Source organism: Mobula hypostoma, chromosome 22 (assembly GCF_963921235.1).
Source record: "Mobula hypostoma chromosome 22, sMobHyp1.1, whole genome shotgun sequence".
NCBI classification, from domain to species: domain Eukaryota; kingdom Metazoa; phylum Chordata; class Chondrichthyes; order Myliobatiformes; family Myliobatidae; genus Mobula; species Mobula hypostoma.
The window spans coordinates 56,001,242-56,025,910 of record NC_086118.1 but is presented as its reverse complement, the minus strand read 5'-3'; the positions used below and the strand labels follow the sequence as shown (position 1 = coordinate 56,025,910).

Sequence of the window (24,669 nt, the reverse complement as noted above, 5' to 3'; positions counted from 1 at the left end):
GTGATTTTTTTTAATATTGCTTCTGGAAAAATCTGGTCCAATATCTCAAAATGGCAGAAAGATGGAAGAAGCATTTTCTAGTAAAAGACTTTTTGTTGCTATTTGATGATGGACTTTTCTTTACCTGAATAGTCTACTATGTGTGTAGGGACCTTCTCTGGAGTGACATCTGCTGGGATAGTGATTTCTTCTGCTCGTAGAGGAACCTTTTAAAATAGAAATAAGTGCATAACCATAGTATGTTATTCAAAAGTAAATTTAAAAATGACAAATAGCAAAGTGTGACTTAACCAAAGACTGAGTCATGGTAATAAACACAGTTCATATTTAAAATTATGAATCAGATTCAGAATCAGGTTTAATATCATTGGGATGTCATGAAATTTGTTATGTGGCAGCAGCACATTGCAATGCATAACAATAAAAACTGTAAACTACTATATATATATTTAAAAAGTTTAATTAAATAAATAGTGCAAAAAGAGAACGAAAAGTAGTGAGGTAGTGTTCATGGGTTCAATGTCCATTCAGAAATTGGTTGGCAGAGGGAAAGAAGCTACTCCTGAATTGTTGAGTGTGTGGTTTCAGGTTCCCGTACCTCCTCCCTGATGTACCTTCTTCCTGTAGATCAAGGAGAGGGTATAGAAGAGGTTTACTGAGATGCAACGTGGATTAGAGGGTATGAGCTATAAGGAAAGGTTGGATAAATTTGGGTTGTTCTCCCTAGAGTGTTTTAGAGATTGAGGGGAGACTTTTACAATTATGAGAAGCAAAGACAGGGTAGACAGTTTTCCCTAGGGCAGCAATGTCAAGCACCAGAGGACATGCTTTTAAGGTTAGAGGGGGAAGTTTTTGTTTTATTTTATACAGAGTGGGGCAGGTGCCAGGGATGGGTTACCATGGGTAGTGGTGAAAGCAGGCAGTTTAAGCAGCTTTTAGATAGACACGGTATGGTAGCATAATGGTTAGCACATCACTTTATAGTACCAGCAATTGGGGTTCAATTCCCATCGCCGTCTGTAAGGAGTTTGTATGTTCTCCCCATGACCCCGTGGGTTTCCACCCACAGCTCAAAGATACACCGGATGGTAGGTTAATTGGTCATTGTAAATTGTCCTGTGATTAGGCTGGGTTGCTGAGTGGTGTGGCTCAAAGGTCTGGAAGTGCCTATTCCACGCTGTAATGCAATAAATACCTAAAAGGAATGGAGGCAGATGGATGATACACAGGAGGACGACGATTAGAATGAATTGGCATCAAGATTGGCACATTGTGGACCAAATGGCCTGTTCAGTGCTGTACTGTCTATGTTTCTACTAAGTAATGATCTTTTATTAGATCTATTTTACCAGTAGGTTTTAGCAGACTTTTGGCACTGTCCAATTTAGTAAAATTACTGAAATGTGTGCAGGTGGATGTGTGCAGGTGTGTTCTGGTTTCTAATGCATCATGCACTTAAGTTTCCCAGTACCATCCTGAATGCTCCTTCAGCTTGGTTGATAATGGGCCATTGATTCCCAGCTGGTAATGGGGAAAGATGCATTTTCTCCCCAAGGTTTTGAGAACATCCTTCAATGTTTTTCGCTATCCATCTAGTAAACGCCATTTGGAGAAGAAGGGCTTAATGCAGCCAGGTTGGATTAGTGTAGGTAGGCATCATGAGTATGCCTGAGCTGAATTCTATGATTCTCATTTCTTCCTGTGATAGATTTCAAGCTGCCAAGTCTGTTTTGGGACTATAATGGACTGGCCAACTTGAGTGTAATTAAGGCCTCGATGTTAGGGATTTTGGCTAAGGATCCTGTGAGAGGATTTGAAGGTACCTGCAGATATAGCACTGGTTATAGCACTCAGTACTTTGGGGAGGGTGGTGCAGGTTATTCAAGTTCCAGAAGCACACAAGAGGACATGAACCTCGCCTGTCCTGTAGACCAGGTGTGTTGTGCTGCTTTCAGGTTTTGACCTTCAAACTTCTCGATGAAAGCAGTATCAGTGACTTGAAAGCAGAGGTGTATTTTATCAACAATATCTGCCAATTAAACGTGTCAATAATATTACTTCACTGGTTGTCATGCACTGAGGTACTTATTTCTTAAATGCAGGTAAAATACTTGCAAAATTAACTTTGACAAGTTAAGGATTTTTTTCCAATTATAGATTTAATTAGTAAAATAGCATAAAATACATAGATGTTGGAAAGTGGACTAAGGGAATGTGAGAGGGAACACAAGTAGCCTTACCTCTGGAAAACATCTGAATGGTTTGTAAAATCCGCTGTAAAGTATCATAGGTTTAAATGCAAATTTCCCCATTATCGGAGAAGATTCATCCGAATTTTTGGCAAGTAGTTTATTTATAGGCATCCATTAGTCTCATGAGACCATGGATTTGCACCTTGGAAGGTTTCCAGGACGCAGACCTGGGCAAGGTTGTATGGAAGACCAGCAGTTGCCCATGCTGCAAGTCTCCCCTCTCCACACCACCGATGTTGTCCAAGGGAAGGGCACGGCACTAGGGCTGATACAGCTTGGCACTGGCGTTGTCGCAGAGCAATGTGTGGTTAAGGGCCTTGCTCAAGGCTTAATTATTTATTTCCTGCTCAAATAAACTCAAGGTTTATTTATTTATTATTGAGATACAGGGTGAAGTAGGCCCTTCTGGCACTTTGAGCCACGCCACCCCAATTTAATCCTAGTCTAATCACGGGACAATTTACAACGACCAATTAACCTACCAACTGGTTGTGGGAAGAAACCAGAGGATTCCGAGGAAACCCGCACAGTCACAGGAAACCCACACTACACCAACGTGCCGCCCCATTGTCTTGGCAATAATTATGAGTAAGTAGAAGATCTTCGATGAACGTCAAGTAAAGACAGGTCAAGAAATAAAGGCATCTTATCAGCAGGATCTCAAGTTCAAGTGAGTGCAAGTAAGGAGGGAACACGGTCAGAAAATCTAAAATTTATTCCTTTATGGATTTGCTGGACTATAAAAAGAGAATCAACATTGCTGACTGAAAGGAAATTAATCTTCCTCACCCCACCACCTAGTTTTCAGATTTGTTCACCATATCCACTGTGAGAAAATTACCTAAATCGAAAAGAGCAGCAAGATTTTGTTCTTAATGATATTTATTCTTACACAGCAGAGACAATGAAACATCTTAACAAATTCAAATGTGCAAGACTGAGTTTAAAGTTTGTCCATGACTGATGTAACTAAATGTTTTCGTTATAATATTCAGGCTTTGTACATTCTAAATATACTTAACCCTGTTAAATGAATCCCAAGTACATTGTGCTGTTCCCATTCTTGCATTCAAGAACAATCACAGAGAGAAATTGACAGGGACCAGGAACCAGGTCATCTTCCTATCCTTTTAGCAAGAGTATTTCCCATTTCTTTCTCCAGAGACTCGCAAACTATTCAATTTCAGCAACATATCAATCTTTATTAAAAGTTATCATTGAACTCCATAACCTTTCTTGCTGTGCATTCCAGATCATAACAAAACTTATACATATAAAATAAATTAATATTTAAGATTCAAGATTGTTTACTGCTGTTTTTCAGTACACGAGTGTAAAGGAGAACAAAATGACTGTTACTCTGGATCTGATGCAGCATTAAAAAACACAATAAATATTATAAATCAATCCTATAAAAGACAATGTACAAGTAACTCTGAGTGTGACTGTATATACATAAGATTAGCTTATATACATAGACTGTGTGTATATAAAGTAAGATGATTTTAAATATAAAGTTACTTTGGACACCTTACTAGAACTATCTCATGGGACTGCATACCACTTTATATCAGGCAACTGGCTCCTAATTATATGCTGTTTGCTCTCAGTGAAAAATACTGCTGGCCCAAACTTTGTGTCCAGGAAGAAATAAAAAAACAACAGGGGGAACAACACAGATATTGCTTGGACCTTATTTCAGAGGACTTGTCCTGGGCCCAGCACACCGAAGAAAGCATGGCAGTGCCTCTACTTCCCTAGGAGATCGTGGAGATTTGGCATAACATCTATAACTTTGACAAACTTTTATAGATGTCTGGTGGAAAGTATATTGACTGGCTGCATCACAGCCTAGTATGTAAACATCAATGACCTTGAATAGAAAATTCCTACAAAAAGTACTGGATACAGCCCTTTTTGCTCTTCTTGCTACTGCCATCGGGAAGAAGGTACAAAAATCTCAGGACTGACACCACCAAGTTCAGGAACAGTTACTACCCCTCACCCATCAGGCTCTTGAACAAAAGGGGATAACTTCACTTGCCCCATCACTGAAATGTTCCCACAATCAATGGACTCACTTTCAAGGACTCTTCATTTCATGTTCTTGATATTTACAGCTTATTTATTATTATTGTTTCTTCTTTTTGTATCTGCACGATCTGTTGTCTTCCGAAATCTTTCATTGATTCTCTTATGGTTACTATTCTATAGATTTATTGAGTATGCCCACAAGAAAATGCATCTCAGGGTAGTATATGGTGACATATAATGTACTTTGATAATAAAACTTGCTTTGATTTTGATCACTTGGCTCCAGATTGCAACACTACTTTGGTCCAAAAATCTGAATTCCGGAGATGAGGAGAGAGAGTTTGTCTTAACATGAAGGTGATATTTGGCTAAATGAAAACTTTGCATAATGGAGGATGGTCAATCTGTCCAGGCCCAGGATATCATTGCAGGGGTTTCTCAGGGCAATGTCCTTGGCACAACACCTTCAGCTGCTTCAATAATGACGTTCCTTCCATCAAAGATGTAATGTTTACTGACGACTGTATGTTTGACTCACAGCAAATGAAGCAGTTCATACCTGATTGAACAAGTCCTGGACAACATTCTGTCATGGGCTTATACGTGGCAAGTAACATTTTTGCCACAAAAGTGCTGGGGAATGGTCATCTCCAACCAATGCCACTTAGGGGTCACTGCTGACCAGTTACTTAAATGCTGTAGTTATGAGAACAGATCAGAGGCTGGATATCCTAAGGTGAGCAGCTCATCTCTCCACCATCTACAAGTAGGTAGTGTGATACAGTACTCATCCACTTGCCTAGAAACTGCAGTTCTAACAACAAGAAATCTAACATTCCAGGCTCAGGACAGTATTTCAGGAGTTCCTCAGAGCTGAATCTTAATAGCAGCGCATAGAGAAGTGGTTAGTTTAATGCTATTACAGCACTAGCAACCCAGGTTCAATTCCTTCCGCTGTCTTTAAGGAGTTTGTATGGGATAGTAGGTTAATTGGACACACAGGTGTAATTGGGCGGTGTGGGCTCACTGCGTCAGAATGGCCTGTATCACGTGCTGTATCTTTAAATAAAGATGAAAAACATAATCCAGAATAAAGCAGATGTTTTACTGGTATCCCATTCATTCCCCTATATGTTCATGTCTACACCATTAATACACAACGACTGCAAAATGTACCACCCACAAAATGCATTACAATAACTCTCCTAGACTAATGCCAAATCAACGACCACAATAGCTTCAAGCACATGGAAACATCACACCTACATGTTTCTCTCCAAGTTACACACCATCCTGACTTGGAATTATAGGACCATAAGACATAGGAGTAGGTTAGGCTATTTGGCCCATTATGTCAGATCTACTTCTCTATCATGATTGATTTATTAATCCCCTCAACCCCATTCTCCTACCTTCTCCCCATAACATTCGACACCCTTATTAATCAAGAACCTATCAGCCTCTGTTTTAAGTATACTGAATAACTTGGCCTCCTCAACCATCTGTGGCAATGAATTCCATAGATTCACTGCCCTCTGGTTAAAGAAATTCCTTCTTATCTCTGTTCTAAAGGGACGTCCTTGTATTCTGAGCTGTGCCCTCTGGTCCTAAACTACCCCACTATAGGAAACATCCACAAGCCCATTAAGGCACAAGAGCAGAATTAGGTCATTTAGCCCATTGAGTTTGCGCCACCATTTAATCATGGCTTATTTATTTTCCTTCTTAACCCCATTCTCTTGCTTTCTTTCCATAACCTTTGATGCTGTTACTACTCAAGAACCTATCAACTTTTGCTTTAAATATAGCAAGGACTTGGCCTCTCCCAACTACTGGAAACATACTCTCCAGGTCCACTCTATCTAGCTCTTTCAATATTCGATAGGTTTCAATGAGATTCCCCCTCATTCTAAACTCCAGTGAGTAGAGGCCCAGAGTCTTGTTTCTGTTGCTTTGTTTCAGTCTTGGTACAGTGTCTCCTACATCAGAACGGCCACAGTGGTTCAAGAAGGCTATTTGCCATCACCTTATCAAGGGAAAGTACAAAACAGAAACAGGCCCTTTGGTCCATCCAGTGTGTGCCAAACCATTTAAACTGCTTAGACTCATCAACCTGCACCCGGACCATAGTCATCCATACCTCTGCCATCCGTATATCTATTCAAATTTCAATTAAATGTTAAAATTGAGCATGCACCACTTGTTCGTTCTACACTCTAATGACCCTCTGAGTGTAGAAGTTTCCCCTCATGTTCCCCTTGAGATCATGAATCAGTATCAGCCACCAAATTAAAATTCACACGAGTAACTACTTTCTTTCAATCACCTTAAAATAGGGACCAAATTAATCAAGGTGACTAAAGTTTATACTAGCATGATTTTTGACTGAGGATACTGCCATCAAAATTAGAGACCAGTTTTCTGAATGCAGAATGGAAAATAATCACCAACAGTGTGAAAATTAGCCTCTTAGCTAAAGGTGGGTTCATTCATTTTTCTTAAAATAATGTGCAAACAATCCAGTGAACCAAAGTCATTTTAAGAAAGTATAATGATCCGGAAAGCACTATGTGAAAGGAGAGTGGAAGTAACATTGAAGGTAATTTTCAAAATCCAAATAGGGTGCATCTCTGAAACTGAACAATCTGCAAGGCTATGCAGAACATGAAAATAAGAATATTTTAACTTGGGTTGTTCAACAAAATAACATAGCAGTAACGGTATGAATGATCTTCTTTGCTGTAAATTGTACGATTCTACCATAATCTAGTTTCAAGAAAAAGTGAGACTGCTGGGGCACATTGGCCTAAATTAAAAGAAAACAAGTCACATACCTCTTCAGGAAACTCTTCACTGACCAGAGACATAATCAAAGATGTCTTCCCCACCTTAGCTGCACAAAGGAAAATAAATAACTTTATTCTTTAGTCATGATCACCTGTCAGCACATCAGGTGGTTCACCAGCAGGTTTACAATTCATTGCTAATATCTGGTGAGGTGGTAAGGGCCTTAACCAAACATACATCAAGCAGAGTTTGCTTTAAATATCTGCTTAATCACTTTCCCATGTTTAGTGTTCCCAAAGAGGCTTTACTCAAAAAAAAATCAGTATGAAAATGCCAAAATTATATAGAGAGGCAAGCAGTAATGTTTAGTGTGGAAGTCTAGTGCCAAAGGGCATAGCCTCAGAATGGAATGACACGTCTCCTTAGTACAGAAATGAGGAGGAATTTCTTTAGCCAGGGGTGGCAAATCTGTGAAATTCATTGCCACAGACAGCTGTGGAAGACAAGTCATTGAGTATGTTTAAAGCAGGTGCTGATAGGCTCTTGATTAGTAAGGGCATCAAAGGTTAAAGGGAGAAGGCAGGAAGATGGGGTTGAGAGGGATGATAAACTAGCCGTGATGGAATGGTGGAGCAGACTCAACGGTCTAATGTCTTACAGCCTTATGGTCTACTGAAGAAATCCTAGAGAAGAGCACTTGCTCTAGCAAAGCATGACAAATTCTTATTTGAAGCACTTTAGGTTTGCATGCACAAAGGTTTGCCTGCCTGCCTCATTGTGGGATACATGAAGCTGTCTTTGTTTCATCCTTTTACACAAAGTACAAAAAAATGTGCTGTGTCTCGAGTATATCAGTAACTGGATTGGTGCTGGTTCTCACTCACAAAACTCATTACCTGAATTTCCATCCTGTTATCACTTTCACATGGACCATCTGTCTTTTATTCTGCATCTCTCCATCTCAGAACACAAGAACCACACACATCTTTTGTAAGCCTACAGACTCCCACTGCAGTCTTAATTACGTTTCTTCCAGCTTGGTTCCTGCAAGGACTTCATTTCATTCTCCCAGTTCCTCCATCTCTGCTGTGTTTGAATAGATGATGAGACTTCCCACCCAGATGCCTCAGACATATCTTCCTTCCTTCTGAACCATGACTTCCTGTCAGGGTCTTGACTGTTTCCCATCTACCTCTCACACCATTGCTCTCACTGCAGTTCCTCCTGGAGAAAGCAAGGAAGGAGTTCTTTGGTCCTCACCTTCCACCCCACCAGCTTCGTCATTCAATGGATCATTCTTTGCACTGTCAATCAGCTCCAACAAGATACCACAAGACACATTTTCCCATCCTTTTCCCTTTCAATACAATGGAAGATGCCAAAATCATTCAGTAGCCTGCTGAAGAAACCCTGAGAAAAATAATTCTGAAAATTCTCCATCCCCATCAACCACTTCCCACCCTGCAGCAGTTTCCCATGCAATTCTGGGAAACATAGAACAGTACTGGCCCTTTAGTCTACAACTTACACAATTGCTACGTGATGTCACTTCTCTTAAACTTGATGCCTTACCTGATGAAGGCCAGCATTCTAAACACCCTCCTCACCACCATGTCTACTTACATGGGCTCCTTTCAGAGACATGTACTCTTATAAAACTTCCAGATTACTCTGCTCCACACACTCATCAGTGCCCTGCCATTCCCCGTACAGGTCCTATCCTGGTTTGAACATCTAAAATATATCACCTCACAATTATTTAAGGTGAAATCCATTGAGGGATCCATGACATAAGAAAAATTGGGAACCCCTGCTCTAGAGACTGTTGTGTGTAAAAATCCCAGGAGATCAGCAGTTTCTGAGATGCTCGAACCACCACATCTGGCACCAACAAACATTCCATGGTCAATGTCACGTAGACCACATTTCTTCTCCATTCTGATGTCTGGTCTGAACAACAACTGAACTTCTTGACCATGTTTGCATGCCTTTATACATTGAGATGCAACTTGACTGGCTGATTAGATATTGGCATTAATGAGCAGGTACACAGGTATAAAGTGGCTACTAGGTGTATAATTGCACCAATGTAAATAGAGAAAGTTACTGATAAACCCACAGGCCAAATGCAATGTCAATGGCAGCAGAATGTACAAATAGACACAAAGGAATGGATGATAAGAAGTGAAGGGGAAAACATACTGCAATGGCCAAGAATTAACAGAAGAAATTAATGATGGCTCAAGGAATACTGTAGAAAATTCAGGGGTGAGCAGATGGCTAGTGTCATATCGTTGTCGTGCAAAATGTAGGATTTGAAACTGGTAATTTCAGGCAAATTAGTAAACATCTGGGTTGCTAAGATAGTCTAAGGGCTTTCCACGTGATGCTGTGAGTGGGCACCAGCTTCAGAAGGGCTAATTATAGAAACATAATGAAGAAAGGTTTTATTCCTGAAGAATATCTAACAGAGTTTATAACATTAGGTAAGGAGGAAAGCATAATGTTGCATATAAAAAGAGGGCATGGCAGACTATGAGATACTGAAATTATTCAGCCTGGGAAACATCATTGACTGCGTCTCAGCCTGGGAGAAACGTAAAAATGATTTTTTTTTTATGAAGGTTTCTATTCTGGGACTTGTGAGTGGGAAATGTACAAGAAACAAATGGACTGTTCTCAGATTGAACAAGTTATGTATGTCTTTGACAATGAATAATTAACTAGAGGTCACGAGCATTAAATCCACACATCTAAGCAATGTCAATAAATTAGAAACCTGCTACAATATATATGATGCAAACACATTTTGAAACAGGTAGGACAGAGCAGCTGAATGACCTTTCATGTTGTAGATTTTTATCTGTACTTGTATTAACAGAAAACTTGAAAAAGGATCTTGTGCTTTTCCTGTGTATATATGACATATGAGACAAACAAATAATACAACAATAAGTTACCTCTGACATGTCTCTAGCTGTAACTTAACCTAAGTGTATCAAAACATCGGTCAACTTACAAACAAGAGTAAACTCAGAAACAAGATGGCTGAATCACCAACAAAACTAGTCACAGAGCACTACAGCACCGAAACAGGGTCTTCGGCCCATCTAGTCTGTGCCAAACTGTTACTCTGACTAACTCCATCAGCCTGCACTTGGACCATACCCCTACATACTCCTCCCATCTACGTACTTATCCAAACTTCTTTTAAATCTTAGGGCGCCACGATAGTATAACGGTTAGCGTGATGCCATTATAGTTTGGGTGCCAGAGTTCAGGTTCAAATCTGGCACTGCCTGTAAGGAGTTTGTATTTTCTCCCCATGACTGCATGGGTACATATTTGGATTGTGGGAGGAAACTGCAGCACCCTGGCAAGTGATGGAATGGAAAGAGTTGGGGTGAAACGTAGGAGTACACTTGGAAAACTTGTATTCCAAATGCCAATATGAAGCTACTAGTACAATTTCAAAACCGATATAAAGGTTAAAATTCAAACTGATAATTCTGATCTCATGGCACTGTCCCTATATTAATTTACCCTAACCTAAGCCTGTTGGAGATTCTCACAATCACCACTAGGGTCTCAGCCCAAATCATTGACTGTTTATTCCTCTCCATAAATGCTGCCTGTCCTGCTGTGTTCCTCCAGCATTTTGTGTTTGTTCCTCAAGATTTCCAGCAACTGCAGAATCTCTTGTGTTTATCACTAGAGGGAGACCTTATTTTCAAAAGTTTTTTTAATTGTAGAAACTATAAGGAAACTCCCAACATCCACAATAATGAAAATTCCTGATATAAACTAAGTTCTAGAAGATAGGCCTCTTGCATTTAAGATTGATATTTTCTGTCAGGAGTCTATAATTCTATGAAAACAATTCCAATAGCCACAATTAAAGTCTGAAACCCAAATTATTTTTTTCCCAAAACAAATACAACTTAAAATTCCTATTGTTGGCTTTGAACCATTGATTGTCAGGCATGTTATATAGAGTAATAAAGCACAGAGACAGGCCCTTCTACCCAATTGATCAATGGCAGTGCCTGCACCTGGCCCTTAGCCCTCCAAGCCCCTCCATCCACATGGCTCTCTTTTACCATCCTTTGACAGTTCATTCCAGGTACTCACTCCCCTCTGTGTAAAGAAATTACCTCTAGCTTTGGACTCCCCAACCCTGGGAAAAAGACTATGAGTGTATACTCCTTATGATTTTGTAAACTTGTACGGTTTCTCTTACGCTCTAAGGAATAAAGATCTGGTGTGGCCAAATTCTTCCTATAACTCAGACCCTTTAGTCGAGGTAGCATCTTCATAAATATTTTCTGCAGTTTCTCCAGCTTGACAATGTTTTTCCTGTAAAAGAGTGACCAAAACTGTACACAATACTTCAAATGTGGTCTCACAAACAACTTATATAACTGTAACATAATGTCCCTACTCCTGAAGTCAATGTCCTGCCTGAAGGCCAGCATGATAAATGCCTTCTTCACCACCCTGTTTCCTCCAAGAGGATCACAACCTTGTCGTGGTTGGAGGCTTGCGTGCCTCAATGACCCGGACAGCTATGCTGGCTGGAGTTAGGGCTTTATGCCTTAGCTCTTGGTGGGGTTATGCACGCCAAACAGGTCAAAGGGTAGAGGACAGATTAAGATTGGTCCACTGGTCCTCCAGGTTTGCCGGGGGGGGGGTGGAATTCAGCTCAGAGCTAACAACACTGATTGGTAAAGTAAAATTGCTACAAATAGAAACATAGAAAACCTACAGCACAATACAGGCCCTTTGGCCCACAAAGCTGTGCCGAACATGTCCTTACCTTAGAACTACCTAGGCTTTACCCATAGCCCCCTATTTTCTAAGTTCCATGTAGCCACCCTGGAGTCTCTTAAAAGACCCTATCATTTCCGCCTCCACCACCACCGCCATCAGCAGCCCATTCCACACACTCACCACTCTCTGCATAAAAAACTTACCCCGACATCTCCTCTGTACCTGCTTCCAAGCACCTTAAAATTTTGCCCTCTCGTGCTAGCCATTTCAGCCCTGGGGAAAAGCCTCTGACTATCCACATGATCAATGCCTCTCATCATCTTATATACCTCTATTAGGTCACCTCTCATCCTCCGTTGCTCCAAGGAGAAAAGGCCGAGTTCACTCAACCTATCCTCATAAGGCATGCTCCCCAATCCAGGCAACATCCTTGTAAATCTACTCTGCACCCTTTCTATGGTTTCCACGTCATGATGCAGCAATGAAGAATACTTCTACATCTGAGAGTGACGGTATTCTTGAGTCTCCACCCAGGACTTTCATGACTGACAGTAGGGAAAACTGTGAGGAAGCTACTGACATGATAAAGGAAGCCCTGAACACCGCCAAGTTGGAGGAACTTCATTGCTGTCCTAAATGCCAGCAGTGCAACAGGCAGTAAGCAAGTATCATCCTGCTTCCTTTTACGTCTGTTTTCAGTGAACAGTATACTTGCACTCCCAGGTGGCTCCGGTCCACAGCACTCAGTGTATAGGTCCTACTCTGATTTCAATGTCCAAAATGCATCATCTCACTTTTATCTTATTTGAAATCTATTTGCCATTCCTCAGCCCATACTCTTAACTGATCAGGATCTCTTTGTAATTCATTGCAACCTGCTTTGCTAAGAATATGACTCAAATTTATTTTCAATGTGCACAAGCCATGAACTATAAAGACTACAAGATTAGCAGAATACAGGCTTTGGAGGTCTTCATCCACTTGTATCTACTCACCTATTGAGTTAGATCACAGCTTATCTTTTTAGTTTGTCATCACTGTCCTGTGCTAATCCTTCAATTCTCCTAATTCATCAATTTATGACTTCAAGATAATGAACAAGCCTATACTGCCCTCAAGGGAGAGAATTACAAAGATTAATCGGACGAAAAATTTCACCTGAAGAAACTTCTCTTCTCTATCCTTTATGGCCAGCCTCTTATTCTCAGACTGTGACGCTTGCCAGAGGAAACATAACCCTTAAATCAATGCTGTCAAGAACCATTAAGAATTGTGCATATTAATGAGTTCACTTCATTCTTATAAACTCTAGAGTGCCTAGTCTATTCTCTTCTCCGGTGAGAGATTGCTCTTGTCCCAAGAAACATTTTGGTAATTCTTGGTTGTAATCCCACTTTGATAAGTAGTATCATTTCTCAGAAAGGGAAATCATATCTGTTCTCAAAATAGCAAGTGCAGCCTCATTAGGACTCTACTTCACTGCAGTAAGACACCTTTATTACTCAAGTTTTATTGCTAGCACATTGTTTGCCTTCCTATCTGCTTGCTTTATCTGTATGTTCATTTTCAGTGATTCATGCTTAAGACCATGAAATGCCTCTGAATTTTTTTCCCAAACTCTCACAATTCCAAATAATCAATTCATCCATATCTACGGAAATTGATGATCCTAATCTTTCTCACATATTATATTCCACTTGTCTTGTCCTTGTTGAGTAACTTAGCCCATTTATAATCCCTCTGCTTCTCTGTATCGTCCTCAGAATTCATGCATTCAACTAGCAATCCTCAAAATGATATAGAATATGAGCAGCTGGAGCTGCAGCAATTCTACCCAGTGAGTCCTCTCTCCCAACCTGAAAATGACCTGCTTATTCACAACCAGCTCTCAGTCCAATCCTAACCAAAAGCCTTGCAGTTCATAATTCACAATAAACTTATAGCTCCTTTACCACTGAAACATAAATACTCACACATATACTACTTAGAAAGCTAGTTAACTCATTTCTTCTGGTAACACCAAGGATCAGTTTCAATCTTCACTGAACATTATTTAAATGACAGTTACTGTCCTATGAGCACACGCAGCATATCATAAATAAGAGAAGTGCTGGAAATTCAAAGCACCACACACTAAGTGCTGGAGTAACTCAGCAGGGCAGGCCAAGTGGCTTCCCCCTTCTTTTCTAGTCCTGAAGAAGGGTCTCAGCCTGAAATGTCAGCTGTTTATTCATTTGATAGATGCTGCGAGACCTGCTGATTTCCCCCAGCATTTTGTTTTGTGTTGCGCATGCAGCAATTTGCTTGTCAGCTGTTTTATAATAATCTGTCCCTAGTTCATTTCCTTAAATAGGATATAAAAATCATATCCTTCTTAAGTTTGACTCCCTTTGTTAAAATAGCATTTTAATAAATTATTTCGGAAAAGTTATTAAGGAATGAACTTAATTTTCAAGAGCCCCGTGCTTGCACATTATTGTACTACCGACATGTCAAACCAACTCTCTCATGCATGAAACCTCTCATCTATGTTCACAATTCATTCCAACTACAGAGCCTATAATTTAGCAAGTGCACAGTTGTCCATTAACTCACAGCGTCACCTTCCTATTAACGAATCCCATGACATAACTTGTAAAAGAGCACAGAAGTTTCCCATTTCCAAGATTAATAATGACAGTTTGCTAATTTACTCATCTAGATTTTGTGGACTCTTGTCATTTTGGATGATCAGATTTACCTGTATAACAGTGCTTTCATTTCAGAAGCATTACAATTGCTTCCTCCCAATTTTCTGTCAAATCCAGTGAACTAGCTACAATTTTGATGAAAGGTTATGGACCAGATAATTCATCTGAATTGCTTCCCTCTCCACAGATGCGGCTGTCATACTGAGCTTTTTCAACATACTATTTTTTTAATGTCACATGTTCTACTTAGCCCTCCAGTGGCACACAACTTTGCACAAAAACAAAACATGGGTAAAATGTCCAAATTCAAAATCAAAGTCAAAGCCAATACATACTCAGTGGTCACTTTAACAGGTACATCTGTACACCTGCTCATTTATGCAAATATCTAATCAGCTAATTATGTGGCAGCAACTCAGTGCATAAAAGCAAGCAAACATGGTCAAGAGGTTCAGTCGTTGTTCAGACCAAACATCAGAATGGGAAAGCAATTTTGACCATGGAGTGATTGTTGGTGCCAGATGGGATTGTTAGAGCATCTCAGAAACTGCTGATCACCTGAGATTTTCGTGCACAACTGTCTAGAGTTTACAGAGAATGGTCAAACTTCAAAGAACGGTGCAAGAATCAAAAAACATCCAGTGAGTGGCAGTTCTGGGGTGAAAACACCTTGTTAATGAGAGAGGTCAGAGGAGAATGGCCAGACTGGTTCAGGTTGACAGGAAGGCAACAGTAACTCAAATAACCACATGTTACAAAAGTGGTGTACACAACATGTTGAACCTTGAAGTGGATTGGCTTCAGCAGCAGAAGGCCACGAACATACACTCAGTGACTAATTAAGTGTGGCCACTGTGTGTATGTCACCATATACCATCTTGTGATTATTTTATTTCAAGCATTTACAGGTATATAAAGAAATACAATAGAATTTATGAAAATCTATACACAAACAAAGACTAACAAGCAACCGATGTGCAAAAGACAACAAATTGTGAAAATAAGAATAAATAATACTGAGAAAATGAGTTGTAGTCTGTAGGTTGTAGAATCAGTTCAGAGTTGAGGTGAGTGAAGTTATCCATGCTGGTTCAGGAGCCTGATGGTTATACTTTGAAGAGAATCCCCAATTGTTCATCTCAAATAAGTAGTTCAATGCTTTTGGCAGAAATCTGAGAAACTACCAGCTCACCCTATCAGGCACAACATGACGTACTATAACTGTAACACCCTGGTTAAGATTTTTACTGCTAACGCTGTAGGGTATTTCATTTAATAGGTTTTCTGTAGAAGCAGTGTGTTCTGCTGATAGTGTTTGAGTTTTCATTAAAGCCAAGGGGTTGTGATGTTCAACTTAGGAATGCTGGGTCAGCCAATCAGGATGGTGGAAATGGGAGAAGGTTCTAGAGAAAGCTGGACGGAAAGGTGTTGTGAAAGACACTGACAGGGGTTGTGGTCTTTTTCAGCAGAAGATAGAAAGAGAGGGTCAAGAGAACTGGCTGTAAGATCCAATCCGACTGGAATACGTGATTCTATGGAGTTCAAGATGGGAGGTGCGACTGGTGATCAGTGAATAGGAGTCAGCGCCGTTGAGTAAGGGATACATCCAGCTTTTGGAAGATTTGAGCTCCACCTTGTGCACATTTGACTGGTTTAATTAATATGGTCCCTTATATTTCCTTTTTTTTCTTTAATAACTGTTTCATTAAGCTGAAATTCATAAATACACCTTCTTTATAAATGTATGCAGTGTACAATCTGTTATTTCTTAACGACGGATAATTGCACATGGGCAGTATTTGCTCAGACTGAGGTTGGGGTGGTTGAAACATCCCAACTCTCCGGTTTGGTGGGTCTCAAGTCATACCGACTCTAGACATATGGAGTTCGAGAAAGGCGACTTTCTCACCGCTGAGTTCAGTGGCTGTTAGCAAGTGGCTAATGTGCTGTGCTTCTAGAGACACCTGGTTAAAAAAAGGGGTTTCATAAAACTTAAAGAGGTAAGCTAAATCAAATTCCATTAATGGTAAGATGGATTGCAGAGAAATACAAAAGATATCTATGAAAGCATTTCCAGCTTCATAACCTCTATCACCAAATGATATAACAAACTAGATAAATATTGCTTGTACTTCAATTCTAGTAGATCAAATCCCTGAATTTCCATCATTATAGTTACAGCATCAAATAAACACAATAATGGAGAGAGGTGATGGCCTGCTACATTAAAGAAACAGTGGCAAAGCAATCATGTTACAGGGCTGGTAATCCAGAGATCTAGGAAAATCTTCAGAGATATAATTTTCAATTTCGCTACAGCAATTATTTAAATTCACTTAATCAATTAAATCCAGTATCTGCTTTGATAAACATGAAGCTACAGCACTAATGGAAACCCCATCTGGTACACTGATGTCTATTAGTCATAGAACACTACAGCACAGAAACAGGCCCTTCAGCCCATCTAGTCTGTGCTGAACCTGCCAGGTCCCATCAATCTGTACCCAGACCATAGCTCTCCACACCCCACCAATCCATGTACCTATCCACATATCTCTTAAACATTGAAATCAACCCTGTATCTACCACTTGCACTAGCTAGTTCCACTGACAAAGTTTCCCTCAAACATTTCACTTTTCACACTTAACCCATGACCTCTAGTTCTAGTCCTACCCAACTTCAATGGAAAAAGCCTGCTTGCATTTACCCTATCTATACCCCTTATAATTTTGTATACCTCTATCAAATCTCCCCTCATTCTCCTACACTCTCGGGCAGGGGTCGGCAACCTTTCTGCCTCTGGGGGTCAGATCACATATTAATGAGCAGACGGTGGGCCAGATAAATGCCATAAAGAATTTGAAATATGGGAATTATCCATTTAAATACATCTAGTTATGTTTTGCCACAAATTAATGAATAACACATGCTAGAAAATCATTTGTGCTTAACCAAGGATGCCAATTAATAACCAAAGATCTCAGTTCAGTTTTTCTGTCCCATCATTGCTGGTACCCCATTAGTTGTGATGCCAATTAGCTTCGACACATTAAGTTTCATTTCTGACATCATTTTCAGCAAAGCTTCAAAAATGTCTGCTCCAGTAACCGTGTCCTTCATAGGAATTAATTGAATAAACTCTTCAAAAATTTGAAAAGTTGAGGTCACTCCTCGCACAAACACTGCAAGTTGAGCAGTGTCTATCAAGTCTGTACTCTGATCAAGCGCAATTGAAAAAAAAATACAATTTGTTGCAGGCATCCCTTAAACAACTTTTAACATCTGCTGACATTTCTTCAATTCGCCGTGTGATCGTTCTTGCTGACAGGCTGATAGATGTAAATAAAGATTTCTTTTCAGGACAAACAATATCCACCACTGCCAGTAAACATTATTTGACAAACTCTCCATTTGTAAAAGGCTTCATCTTTTCTGCAATATGCTTTGAGACGTTGTAGCTGGCACGGGTAATTCCTTCATTTTCACTGCTTTTTCAACACTCAGCGTCTACCTTCCTGCGTTTTGCATTCATTGCCATTGGAATTTTTTTCTTTGATTTTATTTCGAAACGTGAGTTATTCAACAAGTATCGTAGCACATGTAAATATCTGGATATTTAGTGTGGATTTCTTGTTAAAACACAGTGACGCTGTTTCTGTTTACAAATTTGAACGATCCCATCTGAAAACCTGCGTGTGCACGGGTAGTCTGCCTTTCTGCCATTCGTATATACCAGTGTTTGGTTTGGATCAAAACGGAACCTGGGGCCAGTGTAACAAGACGCCATGCACGTCCATCAGTGTGGTTATGTGAAACACTCAGAATAAGGAAAAATCGCTTGCGGGCCGGATAAGCATAGTATCTCAATATTTGCTTGCGGGCCATAAGTTGCCTACCCCTGCTCTAGGGAATGAAGTCCAAACCTGTTCAAACACTTCCCTCGGGTCTTCAAGTCCCAGCCCATCCTTGTAAATTTTATTCATGCTCTTTCAACCTTATCTTACATACTCAACTGATGTGGCACCAAGCCTCATACGAAAATAGTTGTTGCTTCATTGTCCCTTAGTTTGTAAGTTAACTGCACTCACTTGTACCACAAGTACATTAAAGTCACTTTATCATAGTTTTTATATATATATATGCTATATAGTTTATGTATATTTAAGCTGTGTTTTTTGTGTGCTGCATCAGTTCCAGAGCAACAATTATTTCATTCTCCTTTGCATTTGTTTACTAGAAAAGACATTAAACAATCTTGAATATGATATTGAATTAGGTAGGGCTACACACACTGACCTTGACAATACAGTCATTGAGAGCACCAAAAAAAGTTGATCGAGTCCAATCTTTTCACAGTTCTCTATAAATGGTGATGACAACTTACAAGTGTAGTGAAGGCAAGATCTATGGACAGATATTCCCCTCCACAGATACTGCCTGACAGAGGGAGGGGGAGGGGGAGGGGGAGGGTGTGTGTGTGTGTGTGTGTGTGTGTGTGTGTGTGTGTGTGTGTGTGTGTGTGTGTTTGTTACTCAAGGTTTCCAGCATCTGCAGAATATCTCCTGTTTATAGTAATGGCACAGGTTGCAAATTTTAAGTGGGACATAAAAGGCACTGTGGAACGTGTTGTTAAATAAATTTCAATGAACTGATGATGCAGTGCAACATTTTTGTCTGAATGGTAACTTGTTGATTTCAACCATGGAATTTATTAATCTTAACATAGAAAAGTAATTTCCTCTCATGCTGGTGTTCCAGTGCAGTCTGATGTGTCTGTCTCACCTAGTGGACCAAACAGATTACAGAGCAGCTGGTCAACAATGTGAAGCCAAAAGTGATAAGTAATTGCTCCACGTTTGCAAGCACTTCATTAGCGACAATAATGCCCACATTTCTGTATAAGCAGCCTGGGAGACATGTACCACCTGAATTCTGATTGAGAGATTTATATTTCAGTGTGAACTAATGAAGATTGACATATGCCACATCCTACCCTCTTGTTATGAGACTGCTACCAAGCAAGTCCCCACTAAATAACCTTTTTGTTCCAAGTTGACCAATGCCCTCCCACTCACATTCCCTCAGCAATCTCTAGTGACATTATTTTGGCTACTCCTGTTCAATGAATGCTATGTCGACTGCAGAGATTTCTAGTCATCTCTTCAGCAAAGTATGGCCAACTAGAGAAGCATAATGTTCAAACACAGCAGCAAAGTACTCAGAAAGCAAAAAAAAAGGACAAAGTATACAGCAGATAAGAAATAAGACTTCCTGAAGACGATGTTTAATTATTTTCCCAGAATATTTAGAAGGGAAATTCCTCCATTTTGAATGGAGAAGAGGAGGAATTTTTTTTAGCCCAGAGTGGTGAATGTGTGGAATTCGTTGCCACAGGCAGTTGAGGAGGCCAAGTCATTGGGTATATTTAAGGCAGAGATTGATAGATTCTTGATTAGTCAGGGCATAAAGGGTTATGGGGAGAAGACAGGAGATTGGGACAGAGAGGGAAATAGATCAGCCATGACGAAATGGTGGAGTAGGCTCGATGGGCCAAATGATCTAATTCTGCTCTTATATCTTAAGTCTTATGGAAATCTTGAGCTTCTATCTCCATTCACAAGAGTGCCAATGATAATTTAAAGAACAAGTTTTAAAAAAAACACATCCATTGATCTTTTAAGACCATAAAAACAACCCTAAATTTGGAAGTCGAGAAAATTAAAAGATCGTATTGACAAGTAGCTACAGGAAAGAAAAGAAAAAGAAAATATTTTGCTAGATCAAGTCAAGTCACTTTTTATTGTCATTTCAACCATAACTGCTGGTACAGTACACAGTAAAAATGAGACAACGTCTTTCAGGACCATGGTGCTACATGAACAATACAAAATCTACACTGAACTACGTAAAATAACACAAAACTACACTAGGCTACAGACCTACCCAGGACTGCATAAAGTGCACAAAACAGTGCAGGCACTACAATAAATTATAAACAGGACAATATGCACAGTAGAGGGCAGTAGGTTGGTGTCAGTCCAGGCTCTGGGTATTGAGGAGTCTGATGGCTTGGGGGAAGAAACTGTTACATAGTCTGGTTGTGAGAGCCCGAATGCTTCGGTGCCTTTTGCCAGATGGCAGGAGGGAGCATATATTTTTCTTCAAATATATTTTCCCTACTGTTAGTTAGCAAGAGGAGGTCAGCAGAGAATTAGGTACAGAAGTGATGTGGGATTTGCGGAACCATGCAAAAGCCTCAAGGTGTTGTCAATGGTCAAATGTGATTCTTTCTTAAGCTCAAATATAATGCTGAAAGCAGTAGATGTGACAATTGGTGGTTGCTACTTCAAATTGAAATGTTAGTGCAAATAAATAAGAAATTCTGAGGGCACTTCTCCCTTCAAGACAATGCAAGAACTGAAATACAAGAGCCAACATTGCTGATTCCCTTCTCACACCCATTATCCGTACTTGCCTCAGAACCTCTCATGATTTCTTAGCTTAGAAGTTACAGTTCCACTTAGACGATTGTGTGTCCCATTCCAGAGGCTTAAGCACATAACGTCTAATGGAGACAGAGGAACTATCCCTTTGGATGAGATGTTAAACCAAGGTTCTAACCGCTTAGATTTGACATGGATCCCAAGTCTCTTCTCAGTTATGAGCAGAAGTTTTGCTAATATCCTAGCCAATTTCTGGACTTAAATCAACACCTAAAACGATAATCTAGGCTACCTTTCAGCACTATTTGTCACAGAAATCATAGAGCACTACAGCACAGAAACAGGCCCTTTCACCTATCTAGTTCATGCTGAAATGTTAATCTGCCTAGTCCCATCAACCTGCACCCAGACCATAGCCGTCCATACCCTTCCCACCCATGTAATTATCCAAATTTCCCTTAAATATTATAATTGAATACACATTCACCACTTTCACTAACAGCTTGTTCCATTCTCACAACCCGAGTGAGTTCCCCCTCATGTACCCCTTAAAAGTTTCACCTTTCACCGATGATCTCTAGTTCCAGTCTCACCCAACATCAGTGAAAAAGCCTGCTTGCATTTATCCTATCAATTCCCTCATAATTTTGTATACCTCTATTAAAATCCCCCCTCACTCACCTACACTCCAGGAATGAAGTGCTAACCTATTCAACCTTTCCCTGTAACTCAGATTCTCATCCTGGCAACATCCTTGTATGTTTTCTCTACTTGTTTAATCTCTTTCAAACTTCTCTCCATAACTCAATCCCTCGAGACTCGACCAACATCCCCACAAATCTCCTCTGCACCTCTGTGACCAAAACTGAACAAGGTACTCCAAATGCAGCCTTACTAGTGTCTTGTACAACTATAACATAATCTCTCAACTTCGGTACTCAGTGTCCTGACTGATGAAGGGCAGGGCCCTTCATCATGAATTTTGATGCCAAAATTCAACTTAACCTCCCTGTCCACCTGTGATGCCACTTTCAGGGAACCATGTACTTGCAATCCTAGACTCCCTGTTTTACAACTCTCCAAAGAGTTTAGAGATTCCAAGTGTAATGAAAAGTTTAGACGGAAGGTGAGTATGTGATGAAAACAAAAAGGCTGGTCATTGACTTCATGAAGAGGGATGAAGTATCAAAGGTGCTGATACGGAAATAGTTGAGACTGTTGTGTTAAATATTACCAACAACTTAGGCCCAGTCCAACCACGTAGACGCAACTGGCGAGTAAAAACTCCAGTATCTCTACTCTCTACTTCCTCAGAAGGCTAAGGAAATTCGGCATGTCCCCACTGACCCTCACCAATTTTTTTTACAGACGCACCACAGAAAGTGTCTCATCTGGAGGCATTGCAGCTTGGTATGGCAACTGCTTTGCCAGTCAGCATGAAACTGCAGAGGGTTGTGGGCACAGCTCAGTCAAATACAAAATCCAGCCTCTCCCCTTCCCACCATTCACTCTGTCCAGCATATGTTTGTGAAACATCACCTGTAACTTGGTTACATTTCCTGAATTAAAATATTGGCAATGCAGAGAAGGAACATCTTTGGCTTTCTAATGGACTTATGTTGTACTAGCATGAAAAGTTCCATGTTTCTTCCACTGGGATCAGGAACAAGTTCAGAGAATGCTTTTATATGGTAATTTTTATTTTGGTTGGTTGGTTGAATGGAGAATATTCGCCAGAACACAAGGAAAACGTCCTTCTCTTTGACACATTTTATATTAATACCTAAGAGGGCAAATAATACCTCAATCTAGGTTAGATAAAGAAGTTTCTGGACTGGGGTTGAAACACATGACCTTTTGATTCAGATGTGAGAGATCTACCCACTTGAGTAATAGACTGTACATTTATTTAAGAAGTGGAAAGAGAGAGGTCCAAGAGCCACATTATTAATATTATTGGGAGGTGAAATAAAGAGTGCAGGATAACAAATGCTTCATCCAGCACCCCCACCACAAATGGGACTTTCCTGCGCCAAACATTATAATTCCCATTCCCGTTATGATGTGTCAGTCCATGGCCTCCCCTTGTGTCAAGATGAGGCCACCCTCAGGGTGGAGGAGCAACACCTTATATTCGGTCTGGGTAGCCTCAAATCTGATGGCATGAATTTCTCCTCCTGGTGAACAAATCCCCCCCCACCCCCCCATTCCCCACTCCCACTCTGATCTTTTACTTCTTCTCACCTGCCCTGGGTCCCCTTTCCCCTATGGGCCACTCTCCTCTCCTTTCGGATTCTTTCTTCTCCAGTCCTTGACCTTCCCCACCCACCTGACTTCACTTATCACCTTCCAGCTAGCCTTTCCCCTCCCCCCACCTTCTACCTTTTTATTCTGGCATCTTCCCCCCCCTTCCTTCTCAGTCCTGAAAGGGGGGGGGGGGTCTCGGCCTAAACGTCAACTGTTTATTCATTTCCTGATCTGTTGAGTTCTCCCAACGTCTTGTGTGTGCTGCTTACGATACCACGTTCTAGGATTGGGGAGAAGGGCTATAATTACAACTAATACGACTCCATCCCTCAAAGGCTACTGGCTAAATACCTGTAATTTCCCAACCATTAAAGTGAGTGTAAAATGGGAAAATATCAGCGTAAGGACAGATGTTGGTCGCTAAGAAGCTTAGCGACCAAAAGCAGTTGACGTACACGGCTTGACTTCAGAACAGCTGATCTACTAGTGACAGCACACGAGGTGCGCCTACGACTGAATCAACTACGAGTGTCACACTAATGACACTTTATGCACAACCACGTTGATAAGAGAAAGATGCTAGGATGAAACAAGGGGTTACAGGAAAAGATGCCGAGAACACACTCGCACAGAGGAATATGGGCCAGAGGAACGGATACAATCGTCAAGAGACAACTAAAGATGTCGATTAATTTCTACGATGAGGGGAATATATCTTTATTTCCATCAAGGCGCCAATTCACTGGTTGCCGGTAGCTCTCGTCCTGACACCTTGCGGGCGCTAACCTCCTTCTGCTTCAGCTAGTGGGAAGGTCATAGTTAGGGGGATATGTCACACTACCCCACAGGCTGGCCCCGTGGCGGCGACCCCCCTCCCACTGCCAGCGCTCGGACCTCGGCGACAAGGTGGGCCGTACCCACTTCCCCACTCACGTTCTCCAACCAGCAGAATCCTCACGTCCTTCTTCATCTTTGCCGCCAGGCCTGGTCGCGATTGGGCCCGGCCAGGAGCAGAGCTGCGGCCCGGTGTGCCGGGAGCAGGAGGGAGGGGGTTAGGCCCAAGCCCAGCGGCCGCTGATTTTTCGTCTCCAGACGGTGAACTCTCCCTCCGACTGGGTCAGGCTTCCTCAGAGGTCAAGCATCGCGGTTACTCTACACTCCATCAGCACGCCTGATTGCCCCTGCTACCCCCAACCGCCGCCGCGCTCGCCGTTAGCTCTCCTCTGCGCTCTCACTCCCGCGAGCTACGTGCGCGCTCCCGCAACATGCTCAACGTAGGCGCGCCCGAGCTTCGACGTGCACGTCCCCGGATTCTTTGCTTGTCCAGATTAAAACTGATCCTCAACTCCGTTAGTTTCGTTGTGCCCCCGATTTACCCTGCACTTTTGCCTAGACTCTTATTTCTGTACTGTTTTACTCGTTTTATACTTGTAAGACTAAGAAGA

The 24,669-nt window shown here is 41.0% G+C and overlaps 1 protein-coding gene across 5 annotated transcripts in view; it reads right to left on the bottom strand.

The window, feature by feature from the left end:
• rhot1a (ras homolog family member T1a) overlaps positions 1–24,460 on the bottom strand; it is an 80,388-nt gene extending 55,928 nt beyond the window's left edge. For 3 of the 5 annotated variants that reach the window (XM_063030645.1, XM_063030646.1, XM_063030647.1), the window contains exons 1-3: positions 24,158–24,460; positions 7,121–7,179; positions 125–206 (exon numbers count right to left, since the gene is read on the bottom strand). In XM_063030645.1, coding sequence (XP_062886715.1) covers positions 125–206; positions 7,121–7,179; positions 24,158–24,194 — 178 coding nt within the window. In that variant the 5' untranslated portion in view covers positions 24,195–24,460. Of the gene's footprint in view, positions 1–124; positions 207–3,041; positions 3,094–7,120; positions 7,180–24,157 lie in introns of all 5 variants that reach the window. The other 2 variants (XM_063030648.1, XM_063030649.1) reach the window with 2 other exon arrangements.
• Between the last annotated feature and the right edge of the window lie 209 nt (positions 24,461–24,669).